The sequence below is a fragment of the Ambystoma mexicanum genome, chromosome 8, assembly GCF_040938575.1.
Source record: "Ambystoma mexicanum isolate Mex_15411 chromosome 8, UKY_AmexF1_1, whole genome shotgun sequence".
In the NCBI taxonomy this organism is placed as follows: domain Eukaryota; kingdom Metazoa; phylum Chordata; class Amphibia; order Caudata; family Ambystomatidae; genus Ambystoma; species Ambystoma mexicanum.
In genome coordinates, this window is record NC_090929.1 from 593,818,922 (window position 1) to 593,842,582 (window position 23,661).

A 23,661-nucleotide genomic window follows, 5' to 3' on the forward strand; every position below is an offset into this window, starting at 1 on the left:
GCGGTAGCCGTGGCGGTACCAATTTTTTTCCGGCACCACGAATGGGCAATTACCGGTTCATGGCGAGTTTGGCGGACCTGGTATTGCCCATTCACCGGTGCATGTAATAAGGGACTCACCATCTGCATTTGGCCCCATAGGGCTGAATGGTAATGGGGAAGTTGGTAGCATCGGTACCGTTAATAACAGTACCGGTGCTACAGTCCTGTTATGCTAGCGGGTGCCGGTACGCCCACAACATTCAGTTTGGTATTCAATAAAGGCAACTTTGCCTGTTGCCGCAAACCATTGGAGCGCCCCAGTTAGTCCAGTGTCCCAGACAGTTGCCCATGTTTAGCAGCTCTGCTCCTGTTAACGGCTTTTCCCTGAGAGGGAATGGCTGTTCGCTGGGCGCTTCCCTCTGCACTCTACAGCTTTCGTGCGCAGCTTTGCTTATGTTTTTAGACAGCGCTTGCTGCCGGCCTCCCCTTCTGTGGATTCCCGGGGTTTTGGTAGCTTCTCAGCAGCTCCACTTCTCCTACTTCTGCATGGCTCCATGAGCTGCTTCTTGCTCTTTCTCTACTCCTCCATTGTGGTTCAGCCTTCTGTCTTTTATACACCTGTGGTCCATTAATGGGCTGCAGGTGTATACCATTAACCGTAACTGCCTGGCCCCAATTACATGGACATGCCTGACCTTCATGCATCTTCTATATCCCAGTACCAAAGTGGTGAGAGGAAATGGTAATCATTACTATCAATTGCTTCTTCCTCGTCTCAATACCAGAGTGGGAAAAGTGTGTATTATTCATAACTCTCAGTCCTTGTCTCAGTACTGTTAGGTACCACAAGAGGTGGACGGCGTTATGATAACCTTTAAAGGTCAGTGAAGGGTTAAGCTGGTTATCATGAGGATAAGGGGGATACCATGCCTCGCCTAAGGATACTGCACTCCCAATCCGCAATAACCCTCCACCCAGGTGATCCTCCCTCGCTTGTCCACCCCAGGGGAAGCATCCAATAGTGATGGCTTTTCCCTGGCCACCTGCGTAGAGGCTCCAAGGGTAGTAGGAGTGAGAATACCCTCAGGTTTCTCACAGTAGGCAGGATGTTGATTAGAGAATGGGGACTGGGGAGACTGGCCATCAATTCACACTCCACAAAAGAAGGAATTGCAGGGCAGCAGTGCAAAGACACACAGAACTCACAGGTAGGTATGAAATCACTGTAGGCCTTGGCACTCATCACTAAGTCAGACACTTGTGACCTGTTGGGTGGGGGGCAGAGTAAAAGCACTTTTGAACAAGCTGGCGGTGAAGAGTGGAGATAGTTTCTGTATATAATATGGGATGCCTGCGCAAATGCAATTGCAAAGTCAACTCAGGATGCGTGTATTATGGGTAATGCATATTAATATTAATATTAATAAGACCTGCTCTTCCTGGGACATGTTCTCTAATGATAAAAACAGAGATGGAGCTGTAAAAGTCTATTTGGGTCTGTACAGGTTACCGTCTGTTTTTTGCCAGTGGGGGACAGCTCTTGGCTGGAAGTAAATCAGTCAACCCCCACTAGCAATCCTGTAGTTTGGCAGTGCAGGAAACGTGGTGGCAATGGAATTACCACCACTTTTCCCACACCGCCAAACTTACAATTAGGCCCTGACATGACAAATATTAATGATGAAAAGAGAGGGGGAAAATTAAAAGAATCAATAATAAACAAATGGAAATAAATACTCCACATATTCACAGAGGGTAAATCAAAGCAATACATAAATAATGAGGAAAAGCCTCAGGTGTTAAATGTAATTTGAATTAAACACATTCATATTAGCAATGGTGGATTCCATCAAAACCTGGCACCAAGTTGATTTAAGGGTCTCCCAAATCATGAGGTGTTGACCCAATTGATGAGGCATACACCATGTTTAAACCCTGGTGGTCTTTCTATGAAGAGTACACTAAATAGGCACCCCGATCCACATTCTCTGATGTTACAGAGAGCAATAGGGTACTGAACACCGTTGTGCTTGAAAGAAAGACTATGCCACACTCTCCTCCTCCTTCCAGTGTGCACTTGTGGCCACGGCAAGAGTATGAAGGTGTAGGTGCTTCAATCCTGTTGCCGACTAGTGGTGAAAGGATAAACAGCACCTTGGAAGGTTGTGTCTTGTGTTTATCAGAGATGTAATGGACCCAGAAATACTGCAGAGATGGGCTGGTTAGGTGACCGATTTGTCTGCTTAAATAAAGTGATATAATCAAATGATGCACTCAAGTACTTTATGCAAGGCACTTTAATACTTCACATCTCCTGATACCTTTAATTGACTCTTACATCATCAACATTCTGGCTTATACTAACCCATATATGCAATAGATAACCAGCATCTGCTCACTTGCTTGCAGACAATGGTATCTCCCTCAATGTCTCATAAATCTGAGGAAACCCACACTGAACCCAAGTGACCTCTCCAACGTTCACCCTATCATGCATCTACCCTTCCTCGGCAAAGGAATTGAGATGAACGACACCATCCAATTGCATGAAAGCATCCCTCAGAACAGCCTCCTAAATGACTACCAGCCCAGTTTTTACCCAACATGGAGCACAAAGACCAGTGACTGAAATGAAGCTTGATAGATTTGCCCCTCAACTGTCACCTAGAACCAAATCTCTTGGCTTTACTTTCAAATGTGACCTCTTATTCAAAACACACATCACCAAGAAGACCCAAGCAGCATGGTAACAGTTTGCACTCCTGCTCAATGTCAAGACATTCTTCCCCAGTCCGAGTTTCAGAACAATTTACTTATTTCAAACCTGGACAACTGCAATGCCCTATATACAGGTGTCTGAGATGCCGAGAGCTGTTGGGAGATGAGAAGCAGAGCAGCTGCAGCAGAAAGCAGAAGTGCCTTTACTGGAGCCATCTCGAGAGATCCAGAGAGAGTGGGTTCACCACAGGCCGATTGACAGCACAGAAGGCTGGTGAACGAATGTCCATGCACAGCGAACGCCAGGGGACAGACGAGACAGCAACTGAAGGAGAAACTGCCCCACTGGAGAGGAAGAGAAGCACGGAGTACACTGAAGCAGCCAAGCAATACCAATGAGCGGGACGTGGGACAAGAGAAGACAGAGGGCTTCATTATGAGACCTACGGTAGCTGACGGCTGCCGCCCATATATATATATATTTTTTTCCAGTGCCCGCGAATGGCCAATTACCGGGTGCCCATTCACGGGTGCCAGAAGAAAATGCTCCCCATTTCCATTTGAGCCCCATATGGGTTAATGGGAATGGGGAGGTCGGATGCACCGGTACCATTCGTGAATGGTGCCGGTGCATCCAACATCCTCTGCTGGCGGGTGCCGGTATGCCTGCCAGGTCAGACCTGGCAGGCGGGAAGGCACCCACAAGCAGAACTCATAGTTTGCCGGTCCGGTAACACGGCAAGCTTACCGGTACCATTGTTACCGGATGAACAAACCAATAATGAGGCCCAGAGACACTTACCAGGTGAAGCTGAGCTGGGGAACCAGGTGAAGCTGAGCTGGGATGCTGTGAGAGAGGAAAAGGGGTCATGGACCCAATATTTCAGAAACCTAAATTGTTATATTGAGAATAAGTCCTGGTAGGAGAGTACACCAGGCAGTCTCTGGTGAGTCTGGGGCCATGCACCCAAAAAGAAAGAGCACTGAGAATAAGTCCTGGCAGGAGATTACACCAGGTGGTCCATTGTGAGTCTGGAGACCTGCACCCAAAGAAAAAAAGAACACTTATGATAAGTCCTGGCAAGAGAGTACACCAGGCAGCCTGTTGTGAGTCTGGCCAACCGCACAGAAAAACATAAAGAGAAGATGTCCTGGCAGGAGAGGAGACCAGCCAAAAATGATTGCGAGTCTGGAGACCTGCGCCCATAAGGGAAGTTGAATGTTGCGAAGACCTGGCACGGAAGTATACCAGGCAAGGGGATTACCAGTCAAGTAACCACATTTCATCCTAAATAAAGGCATTCAAGACAGCCTCTTGAAAGTGTGCGAAAACCCAGGGGAAGTGAACCATACCTCCTGGGGATGGAAACGTGATTGAACTATGGTGAAATAAGTGAATCAAGGGGTAAGGAAGAACCCTTTAGTGTGTGGGTCTAGGGGAAGGGAGCCATACCCCAAGGATAGGAAAGCTGCTGTTTTTATCAAGGAAATGACCCGTGGTTGAGAGCTGAGGAGAAGCTGAAAACTCAAGGCAAGGGAAGACCTTCCCTCATCGTTCTTAATGTTATGAAACCTTGGCGAATGTGTTCATTTGTACACCTTTTGGATCTTCATGTTGAAATATTGAAGAGCATTAAGATGGTCAGTTGAAAGCCCATTGCAAATTTTCGGTTTAGCTTGTAAGGGTCAGGATAGGATTTTGGATACAGGATTGAGAATGATTTAGTTTTGGACATTCTGATACTAGCACCCCTTGTAGAATTAGGGTGAGAGAGGTCTTTCTCCAGCCCTTCTTTTACTTTAATAAAAGTCTATAGCCGTCATCACAATGCCTCTGTTTCCAAGTCTTACTTCTGATTCATTAGAGCCACCAGAAGCAACAATATTTCAAGGCTGGAAACAAAGAACACCACAAGTGAAGAAAACCAGGAAATATGCCTTTTCCTGCCATGCACCCTATCACTAGATCAATTTACTAATGCAGATAAGAATAGCCCCCACCATACTGCAGGTCAGGAAGGCCCTCAACACCCTATGCTTTAGAGAATACCTTGACAATCACAGATCTCTCAACTCAACCCTTTTTTCCCCCTTCTGGTGTCACCCCCGCCCTGTCCCCCCTTTTCACTGTATCCCTCTCTGCTCCTCTGCTACAGAAGCTTAAACTAAGGATTTTCTGTAATCCGACTTGAACACAGCATGTGCAGTTTTAGGCTGCACTGTTTCAGATGTTCTAGGTTACAGGCGTTCAGTTAAATAAACATTAAACATGTTTTTAAATGCTTAGAAGGCTTGGACATTTTGGCTGTTCTTGCTTTGGAACCTGGGTTTGGAGCCTAAGGAAAAACACACATTAATCAAGAGAATAGGTTAATGAGCCAATATAATCTGCCAGTCACGAGTGTAATCATTCTGTTTACATAGTTCTGCAGCTTGTTGAATGAAATTGGAACATGGCAGTGATGCCCAACAGGTACATGAAAATCAACAAAAACCATCTGCATGTATGTTGCCCTTTGATCACGTCATTTGGTTTGCCATGTAATTTGTTTCACTGTCTTTCTCGTTTCCTACTGGAAACATTTTGTGGGATTGTGTTGTGTAGGTGTCAATGATCGGTTAGTGATATATTTCGAACAATGCCAAGCAGTAAGCGACATTCCTAGCATAGTTTGGTTTGGTGTGTCATTTTTCTGAAAGGATGTGTCAGATGTAGTTCCTCTACAAATGGCATATCTTTTTATTAAATCAACACCTGTCACTTTCAATGATCCACCTGGCCATTGGGATCTGAAATCAATTAAAGGCAATGCTAATGAATGCTCCTCAATTGTGAGAGGCAAATCGGGTTGTAAGCAACAGAAAGCTATCTTTGACTGTTTCGCTGGAGTTCTTCAGACAAACGGCTGAGAAATAGGCTTAACTAGTCATTGCTTTTCATAGTTTTGCAACAAATGTACTTAACGTGCTGCATGAAAGGTGCAACATTTTTGCAAAATTACCAATTAAGTTAGAAATGATCAAAATACACCCAAAACTGTAGTGTCACGCGTGTGAAGCTACATTACTATCAACACAGGAAAATCAAATTGATATTTCTAATATATTGCGACTCTGAGTAACTTTTCCTATTTAGTTACAACTGCAGGCAAGTCCATAAATGCATATATTCATTTTACAAGTCAGGAAACATGTTACCTTTGTATGACATATTTGAAAACCATGTTGAATTCCTTGAAAAGGCTATAATGGCCAGCCATTAGAAATGGCTATCCATAGAATTGGTTCTGTCCCTTCCCTTTTTGACATGTGTACGTTCCTTGAAAAAGCTAGGTATGAAACAAAACAAATCCTTAATTAAACAAATCACAGATAGTTATATGTAATAAGTTTAAATGTATACAAGTACAGCCGGTGATCCTGTTTTCCTAAATCTCACCATCCTATTGCATCCACCGAAATTCCCCTCAGCAACTAAAACAGTTATTCAACTAGGGTATAACGCAAAGGTGTTCATTTTCCAATTTTCCAAAGATAATCCTACAGTTTGCAGTGTTTTGGAATGTGCTTGTGGTTTCAATTGTCCGTGTTCTTTGGATTGAATGCATGATAATATTGCTGATTAGTATTATTTAAGCAATAACACCCATACTACAATGGCCCACATATCAAGTTAAAGGCCCGAGCAAACAGGGTGTGTTATGAGGTCATAAGGGCCTTCAACAACTGGGAAAGCAGGCCTTTAAGGGTGTTTTGGCTAGGAGCCCCCAGGAATGCTGTCTGCTGAGCTTATGGCCTTTTTTTACGTTGAGAAACGGATCAACAGCTCTTTCACAAGTTAACAAAATTAAGTATCAAAAAAAAGGAAAGAGGTACGTGATCTACTAGTGTCCCTCCTCTTTTTCCATAGGCAACTTTGGTAGCTGTTAGAGAGTGAGCGTGGTAAGTTGGTGAGTCCAGGGTCAGGTGGGTGTTTTGGTTACTCAGGAGATTTGAAATTAAGGGAAATGGTTGAAGGCCAAAGGCATTGTACACAATAGGAGGGTACCAGGGAGCAGGAAACAAGAGCCCTATAAAATGTCAGACAATGACCGGTAATGCAGTTAGGCCACTGGGAGGCTTAGGTAGCAGCCCACCACCATGTAATAAGGCCTGTTTTCTGCGCTTTCAGATTGGCTGGGATTCATCATGACATCACTTCTAGGGTGTTAATACTGATTATTGCTCAAATAGGAAATATTTTTTTTTAAGTCTAAAAGTATTTAAGATCCGAACACATACTACTTATCACAGTGTACTTATATAGTAAGCAACGGAATGGGGAGCATCCTCTTGTATCTACCATCCGCTTTTATTCAAGAGACTGTTACTTGTTCTTGGTAAGTGGGCTAATGAATGCCAAGCTCTCAGGCAGGCCTTGACTGTGTTGCGGGCATTTTATTGCTGGTGCAGCAGTAGTGAGGCCTTCCCAGGTGACCCACGGAAGGTCTTTATTACTGCTTCACAACTTCCTTCGAGCCGAAGGTGAGCACTGTTTAGGCACATGAGGTGCCTTTGTTCTTCTATGTGCTTGGCTCCCCTTTGAAATGGCCATACCACCTCAAGAGCCCGCCCTACATCATGTGTTATTGGTCTTGACTTTTTTACTTTTTTTTGCTTCTGCCAATCCGGGAGCTGGCAGACAGAGCTGCCCCCTTGTGCTAAGGTCCACAGCTAGGCCTCAACTGTGTTGTGACCATTTTATTGTCAGTGCAGCTGTGGTGAGGCCTTCCCAAATGACCCCCAGAAGATCATTACTACTACTTCACAACTGCATCCAAGCCGAGGGTGAGCACTGTTTAGGCACACAAGGTGCCTTTGTCCTTCTATGTTCTTGGCTCCCCTTTGCGATTGGCGCCACCATCCACAGGCACAGTAGTGCCTTGCAACCTCAAGAGCCCGCCCTACATCATATGTGATTGGCCTTGACATTTCACTTCTGCCAATCCGGGAGCCGGCAGGCAGAACCGCCCCCCTGAGCTAAGGCCCACAGTTAGGCCCTGACTGTGTTGTGACCATTTTCTTGTAGCCGCGGCCATGGTGAGGCCTTCCCAGTTGACCCCAGAAGATCTTTATTACAGCTTCACAACTTCATTCGAACAGTAGGTGATTACTGTTTAGGCACACAAGGTGCCTTTGTTCTTCTATGTGCCTGGCTCCCGTTTGAGATGGCCACCACCACACACAGGCACAGGAGTGCCTTGCGACCTCAAGAGCCCACCCTACATCGTGTGTGATTGGCCTTCACTTTTTTACTTCTGCCAATCCGGGAACCGACAGGCAGACCCTACCCCCTGGACTAATGCCCACAGCTAAGGCCCCTGTCTGGCCCTGTCCATGCTGCAGCTCCTGCAACTTGCCTCCAGCCCATGCTGCACATTGAACAACCTAACACCTAACTGTACCATTGCATTCCGGGACCATGAAAAATGAACACCCACGCGATCATGGTAAGCATCTCAGATCACCTGCTCCTGGATCACAAACTCTTACCTGGTTTGCCTGCTGAATCCAGCCTCCTTGCCCTACAGGGACAATTGCTCTGCTGTCAAACTATCCTCTCACATCTCTCTGCTTCTTGAAGACTTTGACCTGGACATCCTCGCTCTTACCGAGAAGTAGTTCAATGAGAGCTCTGTCACTGCTCTTCACACTCTCTTTCCTGAGGGCTACGTAATCGTCTCCAAACCCAGACTCCACAGGCCTGGGGATGGAGTGGCCCTGATCTTCCCTGAGTGGGACCCTGCCTCCATCATTCCTACTCAATCCTACTCTTCTTTTGAATGCCTTGTCTCTAGGCTTGTAGTCTCGCCTACTTTCTCACCCTTGCCACAATCTACAGATGCCCTGGCTCTATCTCCCTATTCCTCTCTGAATGGGCTGATCTAGCCTTATACCTTTCAATCTCTTCTTCCAAACTCCTTCTTGGTGACTTCAACATCCACTTTGACTCTCTTGAATCATTCACCTCTCAGGTCCTCTGTGACTCTCTCTCTCTCTACTATTTCCTCCTTCCAGGCAAACTCACTCTGCAGGCCACATTCTCGATGCCCTAATCTCTGCCAACATTCTTATCTCTGATCCCGTCACCACCCCCTCTCTCCTCTGGTCTGACACCTCTCTCCTTTCCTCCTATCTGTGACCCCTTGGCCCTCTATCCGAGCCACCCCTGCGCTGCAAGCCTCCTTCGCTGTCATTGGACCTATGATGCGAGTGTCAGTTGCTGCTTTTGCCTCCACCTTTACCCCCCCTTCTCTCCCCACTTCTGACTCTCCCTCAGACTCTGTCCTTGCTAACCTGCACCTTGCCATCTCAACACCCTTGACAGCTTTGCCCCTGCCATGAGGATCTACATAAAACCTGCCAATAAGAACAACAGCTGGTATCACTCTGATCTAGCATCTCTGAAATGCAAGTGCAGAATTTGCAGACCTTGGGCTTATCCTCTGACAAACTGGCTTGCCGCCTGCTAAAAGGCAATATCGCTTCTCTCTCCACTCCAAGAAGCGGGCCCACATGCAAGCATGCATCTCTGGGGCCACTAACAACACGGACAAACTTTTCAAAATCTGCAAGTAACTCACCAATCCACTTGCAGTGTCTACCTCTCTCCTTCCTTCCCCGGCTCTCTGTATTGCCCTTGCCTCCCACTTCACATCCAAAACTCAGAACATCCTGTCCTCACTTACCTCCATCCCCATCTACTCTCCCACACCTGCTCCGCTGCCTTCCTTAGCCCCCTCCTCTGACCCCTCTCACTCTCCTCCCTCCTGCCCATAGCACCGGATGAGGTCTCTAAAGTGGTCCGCTTATAACGACCTCCTCCAAACAAGTGCTTCCCTGCTCCTCCAGAACCATCAAGGACAACATTTCATCTCTTACCCCAGATCTTGCTGACTGCTGTAACCACTCCTTCACTACTGGCTGCTTCCTTCTATCCCTCAAGCACTCCCTTGTGCACTCTCTCCTAAAAAAAGCTGTCTTCTGACCCCGCCTGCCCAGCTAACTATCGCCCTATCTCTACTACCCCTTCTTGGGTAAACTCTTGGAAAAGTTGGCCCTCCACCAACTGACCCTCCACATGGAACTTGTTGGCTGCCTTCATGACCATCAATCTGGGTTCCGGGTATCCAGTTGCATGATAACTGCTCTCCTGAACACCCATGAAACCATGCTTGTAAACCTTGACTCCAACTCTCCTGCTGTTCTCATTTTCCTCGATCTCTCCTCTGCCTTTGACACGCTCAACCATTCCAACCTCATAAAACGACTCCATGGCACCCTCAGCATCACTGACTGGGCACTGGATTGGCTGACTTCCTTCCTCACTAACCGCCCCTCCTAGATGCAACTGGGCACTTTTTCCTCCGCTGCCACCCTCTCTACCTGTGCATCCCCAGGGCTCTATCCTATGGTCATGGCTCTTCAATATCTATCTCACCTGTCTTGCTCACCCAATCTCCTCCTCCTCTCCTCATTTCCAATGTTATGCTGATGACACAGCTTTCCTTCAAACTTCCGTCTACCTCTCCCTCTTCCTACTCTCTCGTCCCTGACTGTCTGTCTGCCATTCAGGCATGGTGTGCAGTGAATGATTTCTGTTTCAATGCCAGTAAAACAGAGATCCTCCTAATCGGGACACCTGCACCCTCTTTTCCTCCTACCTTCTGGCAACCCTCTTTCGGCCCTCTACCTCCACCATCTTGTGAGGCCAAAAACCAGAGGATCATCTTCAACTCTGCTCTCTCCTTCACCCCTCACATCATGGACCTTACAAAGAAGACCCACTTCCAGCTCTACCTCCTCAGAGGTTTTGTTACTTTTCTCCCCTTCCCCCAGAAAGCTCAGAGGGCCTCATTACAACCCTGATGCTAGCCATGACGGTAGAAGTGTTTTTCTTCCAGCACCTGGCAATTGGGAATTACCGGGGCATTACAGCCCCTGCGGTCCCAGTAATTCCCCATAGCCAGGCGCCAGGAAAAATTACTCCCCATTCCCATTCGAGTGCCATAGGAATCAATGGGAATGAGTAGGACAGATGCACCGGCACTGTGTACAACAGTGCTGGTGCCGCCGTCAAAGTCTGCAAGAGGGTGCCTTTCTGCCACCAGGTCAGACGTGGTGGATGGGACGGCACCCGCCCTTAGAACTCGGAGTGTGCTGGTCCGGTAACAATGGTGCTGGAAGCTTACCAGCACTGTTGTTATGGGACAGGCATACTCATAATGAGGCCCATTCCAGCGCTTTGGTACTCTCCAGACTGGACTACTGCAACAGCCTCATTCTCAATCTCCCTTTTTCCTCCCTTCGCCCCTACAGCTAATCCAGAACGGGGCTGCAAGACTTATCCTTGGCCTCAAGCCTAGGGACCTTATCTCTCCAACCCTAAAATATCCCCATTGGCTCCCAGTGGTTGCAAGGATCAAATTCAAGACCCTTTGCATCATCCACAAGGCCTTCTGTGGCCTGGGACCATGCTATCTCCAACTTGCCATCCCTAAATACTCCCCTGCGAGCACTACTTTCCTCTAATTAAAACTCTCTTACTATCAAACGCTTCTTCAAGCAGAGAGTGGGGGGCAGGTCTCTCTCCTCGGCTGGTGAATCTTTTAGGAACAGCCTTCCTGCCCCTTTCAGACTTGAACCAGACCTCCTTAAGTTATAGAAACTGCTCAAAACTCTGATCTTCTCCACCTCTTTCCCTCTTTCCCTTCCCTGCTAATCACCCCACTGTCACTGTGACTGATGGCCTGATCCTCATGAATCTCACTGGCTCCCAGGACCTTTCTCCCAGTCAATACCCCCCCCCCACTGCACTGCCCTGCGGGCCCCTCCTGTGACACCACATCGCACCTCGAGAGTCACCTAAATCAGCACTCAGCCTGATGTTCTCTGCCTTGGTTCCCCTTAGCACTTCCCTCTCGGGCCCGGCCCTCCCCAGCACTTGCCCACCTGCCTGTTCCCTGTTCCATCCCCTTCCCTTGCACTTTCCCTCAATGCACTTGCACGTCCGAATGCCACAAAGCCTAGTAGGACCACGACTGTATATTACTGTTTGCCATTGTTTTTATTTCCCCTGTTCCCTTCCCATTTATCCTTGTGGCGCTTTGAAACACAATTCTGTTGTACAAAGCACCTTACAAATGCTCAATAAAATAAAATAAAATAAATGCACATTTATGAAGTCAAGTCCTAAAGAGTAACATAACAATATGTGGACACTTTTCTCTTTCAAAAACAAATATTACTGTACCAAACATTCATGAAAAATAGAGCATTGGCTCAGTTGTAGATTTTTGAGATAGCCAGCAAAATTCGAGCATGACGACAAAAAATAGAAATAGGACTATGCAATATTATCAAAACCATACAGTGGAATAAACCACCGAGTTCCTAAATATTCTGCACATTTTACAGCATGTATTTTGCACAGAATGGTTTCGAGCTCCATGTACAGAATTGTAGCATAGTACAATTCAGCAGACCCATACCCGATGTGGCTCAGTTGAACAGCAGGCATTTTGGCTGTTGATTCCACTGATGTGTAATAGGGTGCAAACGAGCCCTTTAGCGAGCAAGACAGAAAGTGCTCTGTCTTTGCAAACTGCAAGCACCCTTAAACAAACATTGGAGTTTGTGGGTACTCTCAATTTTAGGTTCCTATATAGCACTTAATGCAGTGTTTCTCCTAGTTCTTACAATTTTAATAATATTGCAGGGGTTATTATTAGCCAATTTAACTGCACTCAGTTGATCAAACTGGGAAGCATGACGTGCCCTGCGTGGATTGGTAGCTCTGACTCCAGGCTGCACACAGATCTCTGGAGCCAGCACTAAAGCCATGGAGTTATATTACCAGCCATAATTTTACCTTATTTGCAAACTTCTCATCACAAATAAGTAAGCAGCAGCAATGTCCTGACTTAGAAGAATCAGTAACTATTTATTTTAATGCTGCAGCCAAAATATGAGGGATCAAAGGAACTGGGCTAGGATATGAGTGCTCTATTATACGACCAGCAGCTACCAAAGCCCAGCCTCCTTCATGTACTGTTTGTATTGCAGGAAAAGGAAGAAGAGGCCCGCCTGTCCACGATGCCCGCTTGGCGACGAGAAATCCTACGAAAGAAAATGGAAGAAGAAAAGTAGGCACGCATTTCTTGGCCATCTTCAGTTCTAATTGTATTGGTTCTAATTGTATTGGTAATTGCTGAACATAGTAACTCATTCTCCTTTCCACTTTTCTCTCTTGCTTACAGGGAACAGAAGCGGTGAGTTTGCCAGTTCTATTTAATTTGTGTTAAGTCGTCTGTGGCATGTTGGTCTCCTAGCAACGTCTGTGCGCCATTTGAAATGCTCTGAAATGACAACATCGACCAGGTTACCTCACTGAAAGGCGTGTTTCCGGTTCTGTGAAAGCTAGTTAGCCGCAAAGTTGCTTTGCCGTCTTTCTAGGTAGAAAAAAGGCTTCAGCAGTTATCTCACATAACGTAAAATTCGGATCAGTGATTTATAGCAAGGGGAAAGGTTTCCATTATCAGCCCGTGTGGCTTGCAGTTTATCTCAGAGAAGTTGCATACCATCTAGATTAAAAAGAATGTGTGTCGGAAAGTTCTTCTTTCACTCCACAAATTTAGCATCAGTGCGACACAATTGTATTGTTAAATAATTCAAAGGTGCAGCAATCATTTGAGGATCACAATGTAAGCCTGGCATTAGTTTAGGACCCCTTAAAGATAGTGCTGGAAGACATCAGCAATGAGGAACAGGCCAAGATACACGCATGCACTTTTTCACAGGTAGAGCCAGGGCTTTCAGTGGGCCGGGACAGTGTCCAAAAAGTGTCCTCGAGCTAGGGTGGTGCTCCCTTAGTCCCCCATGACTAAGCCCCACGCATGATTTGGGTGACTTGCAGTAGCCGGGATAGAGAAATTAACATGCATCAGTGTCTGGATGGGGGGAAGCAGCCAATCAGGTGGCTTGGATCACAGGCTGAAACCAGCGATATCAGCCAGTGTTCCATGCCGCTTGATGGGCGGTTCCCCCACCGGCACCCCTACCCCCGTCCCCGTTTTGTTTTTTTTCACCACCCCCCTGCCCCACTTACCTCATTGCGGCTGGAGCAAATGCTGCAGCTGCTCCTTCCTCCTGGCTCCCGGAGGCCGCCATGGAAAGGGAAGAGGAGCTCTGTATGGAGCCCTGCTTCCCTTTCCATGGGGACCATCTTGGAATAGTATTTTCCTTCCGTGATCATGACACCGCAAGGCGTCCCGTCCGTGGCAGGAAAATACTTTAAATGAGCCCTGTCCCAGCATTTGGGACAGGTGCTAATGGCGTTAAACCCCTGTTCCAAGCACTGGAACGGGAGTAACGGCCCAATGCCCTTGTTATAGGCCAAGCTTTTGGGGTTTGAAATGGGGGTTAACGCCATAGTGAAATCAATGCATGCAGGGAAGCCGACTGCCTTCTAATGCAGGATAGTACTTGGTGACATTTGCCTTCCTGCCCTTTCTCACGGGTGTTCTCCTAGGCTTTAAGGGATAGGTTATTACCTTGAGGCCTGTCTTTGTCCAGCAAGAGCCCATTTAAAGTGTCAACGCCTTTCATTAAGAAGAGTGGTTGCTCCCTAGGGAATATGTGCATACTATTAGCCCTTCCTTGCAGGGGGTGAATAGCTACAGATTGGGACAGGCAGGCAGCAGGCCTACTGTAACCCAGTAATGAGCACTTAAGAAGTGAAATCAAACACAATGGGCCTGGATCATGTATTTACAGAATGGCGATGTACTTACTGATTGAATTGTTTATAACCCGAGGCAGGTAGGGATGTATTTACAAACAGCAGTTTATGTAGAAAGTGAACCAGAGGAAGTTTTATTTGCTATATACGCACTGGATGCAAACAAGACCACCTGAGACAATATTGGGTGGCCTAAAGTACATGTTTGCAGGGCAGCATGATGCATTGTTTGTGGCTTGCCTAAACTACCTGCTCCTTCTACAATCTACGCCCAGCAGAGGTTTTTGGCACCCCCCCCCCGTTTCCAGAGCCCGCCCTTGATTTCGTTTCCCACCTAAATCACTCGGCCGAACTTCTTTGTGCAGATGGAAGTGGCAAGGTACTTAGGGTGACCAGACGTCCCGGTTTTGCCAGGACTGTCCTGGTATTTGATGCTCTGTTCCCCTTTCTCATGATTATGCTCACATTGGAAATTGCAGTGGTCCCAGTTTTTTAAGTATGTCTTCATAGCTGGCAGGCAGGAATGCACAATCTCGCACAGAAGAAATGCTACTTTTAACAACGTAAGATAGTGTTAGTTTGTGATACATTAATTATAATATGTGTTTCTTTTAACAGTAACATTTAAACCCCCTTCTCCTCCAAGTGCTACTAAAGTGTAGTGCCTTGACAGCCACTTTCAAGAGTTAGTCCTACTTTTATGTCAGTTGCCCTGTCACGGTTTTTTACTTTTTAAATCTGGTCACCCTAAAGGTACTGCAACAGGACGTTTACTGTTGCAGCTAGGAACATAAGGGGCATGGACTGATATTAGCAACACATATGTTGTAACCACAGATAAAAAAGCATTCGTTGTTGGTTAAATAAACACCATCGCGTGATGGACAGTTAAGGTCAGAGCAACATTACACAATAAAGATGGCAGAAGCACGGCAACATGAGATTTTGCACTTTTTTATTATTAGTCTACTGACATAAGTTAATTGAATGACTTCTGATAAGGTTGTCCATGTTCATTTATATCCAGCCGAAATAATAAATTTTGCTACTTATTGAAGGCCTCCATTTGCTTGCGTTAGGAGCTCTTATATAAAGCATCGTACGCTCAACTGGTGAAGTGCACCAAGAAACAGTAGCAGAAACTCTTCACAAACCCCTAACATCGGAAGTGGTAATTGAAGCACCACTCTCAATTACTCCCCACAACACAGGTGGAAGCAAAGTGTATCGTAGCTATGTGGTGTGGGTTTAATTACAGATTGAACTGCCACCAGGTTTGCTTTTATGATCCCACTAAATTGACCTTAGCATGGGCAGGTTTAACATCATTCTTGCATTTGAAGAGGCTCATCTTTGATGTTGATAAGCGCACGTTGAGTGCTTCTACCCGGTCTATAACCCTGACTGACAATCGCCTAACAAATTCTCTCGTTCCACAGATTTGCTCAACTGGATAGTATCAACTTTATTCACCACGTTCAACAGGCAAAGAATGTTAGTGATTGTTCGATAATGGCAACAAGACAGAGGATCTAAGCTAGGCTTCTTTAATATTGGTGCAGCCTAAGCCTGTTTAAATCTGCAGGATCTGCAGCTTTATCAAAAAAAGAGTTTATCAGTGATTAGTGGACTCACATATTTGACACAGGCCTGTATTACAACTGTGGCGCAGAGATCAGTAGGACAGCACATTGGTTGAAGACTAGAGATAAGAGACGATTTTTCCTGGCACGAGACCTCGGAAAAACTAAGGGGAGAATCCTGGGGACAGATGGGTTGTGTCAGCCATGCCTACTTGGAAACACATTGCATTACAATAGTATGTTGGTTACAAATGGACCAGGAACTACTGCATCAAATTGTAAACTTCTCTGAAGTAGGTTCTGGACTTTCTGCTAATTCCGAAGGCCTTGCTAATCCCTGTGCCACAAAATGACTCCCTTCTCCGAGTGTTTGAGAGTTCTTTTTCAACTTAGGTTTTATCTTGGCACTTTTTCACTAAATCTGCAAAAACCCATGTCCTTCCCTGGGTTCTTTTAACTGATATCTGCCATTGTAATAAGGAAGATTTCCTTGGATGCTTGTTTCAGTGTGGATAGGGTGCCTCACCCTTTTCTGATCGTCAGAGGGCTTATCCCTGCCACTACTGTGTGGATGGTTTCCTCTGATGCTTTTTACTTATAGCGGGATCCAAGATCCTTCTCTGGTCATCAGTGGGCTTATCTCTCCCACTGGTCCGAGGAAGATTTCCATGGATAGTTGGCTCTCTTCTGTTGTGGTCCACGACCCTTCTCTGGTGGTCAGCAGTGTTGTCTCTGCCAATGGTACAAGGATGATTTCCTCAGATGCTTGACTCTATTCTGTTGGGGTGTGAGACCCTTCGCTGGTTGTCAGTGGGGTTATCTCTGCCACTGGTATGAGGAAGATTTCCTCGGATACACTCTTCACCTTGTTGTATTCCCTGAAACTTGATGGCCCTCTGATAGACCTTACAATTTCCCAGCATGAAGCAGAGATCTCTGTAGTCACCCCACATCCCTGCCCGTCCGTCCGTGCTTCCTGGTACCTTCTGGGACTAGCTTACACAGTAGCAGGATTTACGAGAGCACAGTAATTGCTGTGCTCTCCACCCATACCACCTTACCTGATCTGTAGGTTGTTCAGTCAGGCGTCCACGGGTGAACAGGGGCAAACAAGGAGCATTAGCTGTCCAGAAAGGAGCTGCCCTTTGCCTTGTATCCCTTAGCCGGCTGCCTGGGCAGTGCTACTCTGGGAGACCCACATAAGAGGAGTGCTTCCGGCTATGTGATGCGGCCCTGTTCTATCCGGGCATGCTGGGTGGGTGGTGAGAGGGAAGGAGGTGGGGAAGGGGAGGCCTGGAATGCCTCTTCACTGAGGCTCATGGGGGGGTTGGGAAAATAAATTTAAGAAAATTAGGGCAATCTCTTGCCTGCAGATGCAGCCGTGGCTGCATGAGAGTGGGCTAGGAACCCAGGAAGCTCGGAGGTGCACTCCAGTTCTTAATCAAGCTTCTGGCCACATGGTGTGGCCTAGCCAGGCATGCTGGGTGGGGGGGGGGGGGTTGATATGGAGGGGAGGTGGGAAAGGGGAGGCCTGGAAGGCCTCTGCACCAAGACTCGTGGGGGGCTTCGGAAAATAAATGAAAGAAAATTAGGGCACGCACTTGCCTGCTGTTGCAGCTCTGGTAACAGTTTCTTACTCCTATGTCCCATCCCCTTTCCTCCATACTGGTGTGAGATTTCATAGCAAGACAAACTCACGGATGGAGGTAGTCCGACTGCGAACAATCAAGTTTCTCATGACTGCCTGACCAATCTGGCATCAGCCCTGGAACTGGTATCCAAACAATAGTGCTTGCAAAAGGCTGACAGTATGGACCACGTGGCAACCCTGATGATGACATCCCACCGGACGCGAGTCTGAAATGCTACAGCAGTGGGCTTTGCCCTCACTGCATGTGCCTGCATACAGGTGGAGTCAGATTCCAAGAGGAATAACAGTAGCAGAGCCAAGCCTCGGAACGATAATGGTTTTCGATGCTTGACTGCCTGGGTTGTGTCCCCCGACAAACAGCATCAGATTTTTTGATGTGTTTGACCCTGCGAAGGTAAGAAGAGTAGAGTCTGCAAAGGACTGAGGTTTCTGAAAAGTATGTTGACAGGAACACCTCCTCCTTAATATATGTGGTCAGTTTAACTAAATTGTCAACACTGTCTACAAACAAATGAGCGGGTCAAAAGTCAGTAGCACAAATATTACAAAGGTATTGAAGATTTCATAATATCAAAGGGTTGGACAACATAAATAAACATTGTTGCAAATAAATGTATGAACAGGTTTTTTAAGAAATAATAAATACACTACATCAGGGTCAACGAAATGATGAGGATACAGCATGTATGTCAATGGTTCTACAATACTTTGTGGTACTTTACTTTGATAAAACTACTTTGTATTTGTTTTGGTTTTTCTTTTTTTAAAGAAGGGGTCCCTCATACCCATCTTGCATCGCAGCCCTCACCTATCCCACCTTAGCTATGCTCCCTTGCTCCCTACCCCTTAATACACATACATCTATTTACTTCCTCACTAAATAGTTATGTTGAAATGAAGTACCATGCAGTATTTTACTTCAGCAAAACAGTGGCGCCCTATACCAACCACTGACTTTAACCATTGAGCGAATGTGTGCTTATTGGCTAGAAGGGAGTCTTATCAGATCATCGACTGATGACATATATTCACCGTGTATTTTTACAGAATTTAAGGCTATTCGAGACACATCTGAGTAAAATTTTGTATTTTACGACTTCACCGAAATCAACTCACCAGACAGCTCCAGACAGCGCAATAAAGGTTTGAACGGTTAAGTCTCATCTTTTAGCGAGTCGAGCCAAGGTTCAGGCCAAGCACCTTAACAAACGCCCACCCCTTGTGCAACTCTTCTACAGCATTGACAGACTCTCTTAACAACCAAAATGATCTGCTGTCCATTTGTGACTATGGTTGTGCGAAATTGCTAGGCCAGTCCTGCTAGATCATCTGCATTTGTCATAGATGACAACACCACATGGGTAAAGGTTATACATGAGCAGAATGACCCCTTGTAGTTTAATGTGAGACTGGGTCCTTTCTGACCTAAGAGTAGTAATTCCAAGCTGGGTTATAACACATCTCTTTTCATCTTTGTGTGATACATTACAAGTCAATCCTGCCTTTGCTTCAACCTCTTTCACACACTGCCTCCCTTTCACCTTTTCATGTCTAAAATAAAACTCAAATCCAGGCAAAATCGACTCATACAAAATGTGGTCGATTGGCTTCTTTGTATTACTCAAAAAGCTAGAAAACGCTGTGATGTTTCACCACTTTATGACAGTTGTTCGTGTAGTCTCTTTTTTCCATAATAAAACACACTCTAAAAGTGTGATGATACGACTGACCCCAACTCATTAGTACAATTTACTATTTACTACAGATGTTGGATCACATATCCTCAATATTGCATCAGGTGGAAAAGGTTTTTGCACTTTCCAAATATTGTTGGTGACCAATGACAATATATCAGCCATATTGGTGTGTCATTTGTTACATAGAACCATTTTGGACTGGAGTCTGGTATTCAAAATAGACTTTGCAAATGTAGCCAGTGGCAAAGCTGTACATTTGGGGATTCTATGGATATATGGTCTCAATTAGTGTAAAGGATCCAGTAGACTTGGTTTAGAAAAAGGTTTGATGTTTCTCAGATGTCAGGAAGTATACACTACAGCTGTTAGACAATTAAAGACAGATCAAAAGCAATCGTTGGAGGCCTGTGGTCAGTTGTCAAAGTGGGTGGGAGCGGTTGGGAGCGGTGTTGTTCTGGAATGGTTTCGTTTGAAAATAAAAGTGTAAGAAGAAGCTATAACTTGCCCTTTCAGTGCACTGGACTGAACGTTCCCTTAAACAGCAGGTGCATGTGTTTGGGGGTTTGTATTGTGCATGGGAGGGGTCGTGGTGATGGGGTTTGTGGGAAGCAGGGGCAGGTCAGTAGGGAACATAGTTCCACTACTTCTTTTCGTACACTTTGACCACTGCCTGTGGTATTTGAATAGAATACAGAAGACATGTTGTCCCAGATATGTACAAGAACAAGATGAACTTTATGTCGAATTGTGGGAGTTCTGGAGAGGTATACAATGTAGGTGATGAAGCATTGGGAAATGTTTTCCAAGCTATGGATGGGTGCCATTAGATTATTACAGTGAAGACATGCTATCAAGGATGTCCATATAGTGAGTGGACATGATGGGGAATAAAGAAAGTATATTCAAAGCAATGGTAAATGGGGAGTTGTAATAGCAAAGAAGGTTGTGTCCCCAGATAGATGTGCTCCCTACAAAGCACCCATAATGAACTGCTCTCCTGCCCAAACCCAACCAATTGAATCCTACCCACTAACATTTTGTCTCTGGGGTCTCCACACCAAATTTGATTTACTGATTCAGCTATTCTGCCCCTCCATCTCCAGATGTGGGCTCTGCCCACATACTTCCATATTTCCCTTACCTCTACCCCTCTGCCCCTCCCATTCTGCCCATCTCTCTAAATGATGGCTGTTCCCACGTACCATTATTCTTCATTCTCTGCCTTGTTTAACCCAGTCTGTAGCACTTCCCCTATTCGACAGCTTCTCCAGACCCCGTTCAACAGCCCCACATAGCACCTCAACCTCCTTGCCTTCTTCTTCATCCTCAGTGTGTCATCTTCTTCACCACCTCATATGGCGTGACCACTCAGAACTCATCCAGCTCCCAGGCTTCTGAAACCCATAAAAGGGCCTCAGTTTAATTGTGCTGAACCTTTGTTCAGCACTACGTTTGGCAACCCAGTTTTGACCCTCCTGGATTTAGCGAAGAGGAAGTCAGTCCTTGAAGGTAAATCTGTATTCCCTACTATTGATGCATTGTCAATAAGGTGACCTAGCATAGGGGTATATGGCTTTGTTCTATGACCTCCAATAGTAAGCACAGCAGTTGTGTTTTGTTCGGGTTGAGGTGGGAACATTTTGCTACCAATAAAAGAACACTTGAGATGCAGTTTTGAAGGAAAAGGGGTTCAATGGCTGTTATGATTTCGTATAATGTATGATTGTGTAAGATTGTTTAAGGATACAGAAGCACATTTCAGTTTTTTCTTATTCGGCTCGAAGGAGAATGGAGTGCCCAGAAGTATGCCCAGCAGCCTTTCCTCATGAGAACAAAATAACTATGCTTAACCTTTCTTTAAAAGTGACAATGTTTTATTTTGCCTTGTATTTATTTCATCTTAGAAAAGAGCAAGAGAAATTAAAGAAAGAGGAAGAGGAGAGAGAAAAAGAGCAAGCGGAGAAGCTCAGAACTCTCGGTTACGATGAAACAAAACTAGCCCCTTGGCAACGACAGATAATACTTAAAAAAGGTGATATAGCAAAGGATTAGGAGCCTTCCTTCGCAAAGCTCCTGCCTTAACAAGAAAAGGAATTCCTGAGATCTCCAGTGTGAACTCTTCAGTGGACATATGTGGGAACTCTTTTGTTCGAAAATCACTCTTTTCTTATTCTGTTGTTGCTAGCTGGAAGGAAAACTGTGCTCTGACATGTTACCAATAATTCAGTAACGAAATGATACAGCAACATAATTAGTGCCCATGATGGCCAGATTAATTTTTCAAGATGTAGTGTCATTAAAATGTAACATCCCTGAAACAAACATCTAAGAAAACTTGAATTAAAGCTTCAGTGGATTGGTCAGAATTCCAGATACCAATGTTCTTGTATGTCTATTCTTATTTTAGATGCAAGAGCAGAAGAGCATGCACGTCCCATGTTAGATGAGGTTTGTGAACTAGATAAAGTAATGAAAATGCTACAAGCCTGCTTGTCGGAATTAATCTACCACATGTCTCATTGCGTTGCTTTTCAGCCATGTGTTAACCTCACCCTAATGCAGTATGCTTCGAGGGTCCAGAAATGGAGGTTTCCCCAAATATTATGCATTTAAGGTGAATGTGCATTTATGAATGTTGTATATATTAAAGGACTAATATGTGTTAGGTAGCATTTAGAATTTGTAATGTGTCAGAAGTGCATTTTTTGCAAAATTCATATTTTAAAGATATGTAGTACAGAGATATAAAGAGATTGACATATTTGGTTTATGATATATATATATATATTTCTTCAGATGCCATATTGATGTATGACAAAGATCACTCAAGGACATTGCCATTTTAGCAGTTTTTCTATATCTGTTTGTCATGTGTTTCCCACAGCCTTTCACACATAGATTTTCAGCATGTTTCCGAAACAATTCTATACCTCTCAATGAAAATAAACCATCTGCTGTAATATTTTGTTCCATTGTTTTGATTTACAACTGGAAAGGAGTCCTTCATTTCTTTTATCTTATTAGTAATAAACGCATAAAGAGATTCTTTTTTGTAATCATATTTAATATAAATTGTATGATATGTTGGAATGGTGTAGGTGATTGTAGGATATATTTTTGGGTTATATCTAGGATTTTGTGGTATTTTGTAAAATTGTGCTATAGTGGTAAGTTTATAGTGGTGAGACTAATTTCAGAATGCTGCTTATAATTATTTTACCAGTGTCACTAACAACAAACACATACTGGACTTAATACACTGTGAATAAATGTCTCATGCTATGCTGTGATACTTTATTTACAATATCACGCTTATGCCCTTTTGGCTGTGTTTCAACAAATGTAAAGCATGCAAATGAAACACAAAATATTAATTCAGCCTCTCTAAGTAAACAATTTACTGCAGCTAACTTTAATTACAGATATTTCTTACCACACGTTTATCTCTCTATGCATGTCGAATCAAAGAGACTGAATGCAGAAGAAGTGCAATGAGACTAAATGACCTTTTCAAACGTATTCTTTATCATAAACTTTATTAATGCAAATTACACAGATTGACACATACACCCACATTGTACTACACAATGTAAGCAAAGCTTTTCCTGCAATGGCTTTTAATGCTCTATCTGTGTAAAGATCTGCTAAATCAACCTTGACTTCGCAACAAAAGGTGACAGGATATATATACTCTGAATAACAGAAACATATTTAGAAAATAAACACAGTTTTATATGTGCATTTAAATTTGTATCTATTATGCAGTGCCTAAAAATGAACTCAATTATCTAATCTGTGCTACATATTATCATTCACTTCACCAGCACCTCAATTAACAGGTAATTATTTAGGTTAAGCTGGCGATATTATCGGACTAAGCTGGGCCGCGATCCAGGGTCATTCACAGCTAATGTCGCTCGAGACTTCACAGCCCTTCTAAAGATTGCCACCCAGAGAGAGACGGCCTTAGTTTGAGCCCAGCAGACAGTCAGCCAGCACCCGCTTTTTGCTCCTCCATCAGCGAGTGCAAGAAAAGGAATGCCCTTTAACTCTGCCTCAAACCCTTTTCATCAAACCCCATGTCAGTCAAGAGCACCTCCCCTTGACAAGATCGTCCCACTAAAACATCACACAATTTCCTCTGTGCCTTTCTCATTGTGCTAGCCGCATTGCTGAAAAGAACTTGCTAAATTCTTCTTACTCTTCCGGCTCCAGCACAATGCGATGATTTTAATATAATGGATCTTCACAA

The 23,661-nt window shown here is 44.9% G+C and overlaps 1 protein-coding gene across 8 annotated transcripts in view; it reads left to right on the forward strand.

Moving 5' to 3' along the window:
• Positions 1-22,453, forward strand: part of ESPN (espin) — a 1,343,653-nt gene extending 1,321,200 nt beyond the window's left edge. For 7 of the 8 annotated variants that reach the window (XM_069610300.1, XM_069610294.1, XM_069610295.1 and 4 more), the window contains 2 exons: positions 12,804-12,883; positions 12,998-13,028. In XM_069610300.1, the coding sequence (XP_069466401.1) occupies positions 12,804-12,883; positions 12,998-13,013 (96 nt within the window). In that variant the 3' untranslated portion in view covers positions 13,014-13,028. Of the gene's footprint in view, positions 1-12,803; positions 12,884-12,997; positions 13,029-21,313 lie in introns of those variants that run through there. The other variant, XM_069610301.1, reaches the window with a different exon arrangement.
• The last annotated feature ends 1,208 nt before the right edge of the window (positions 22,454-23,661 follow it).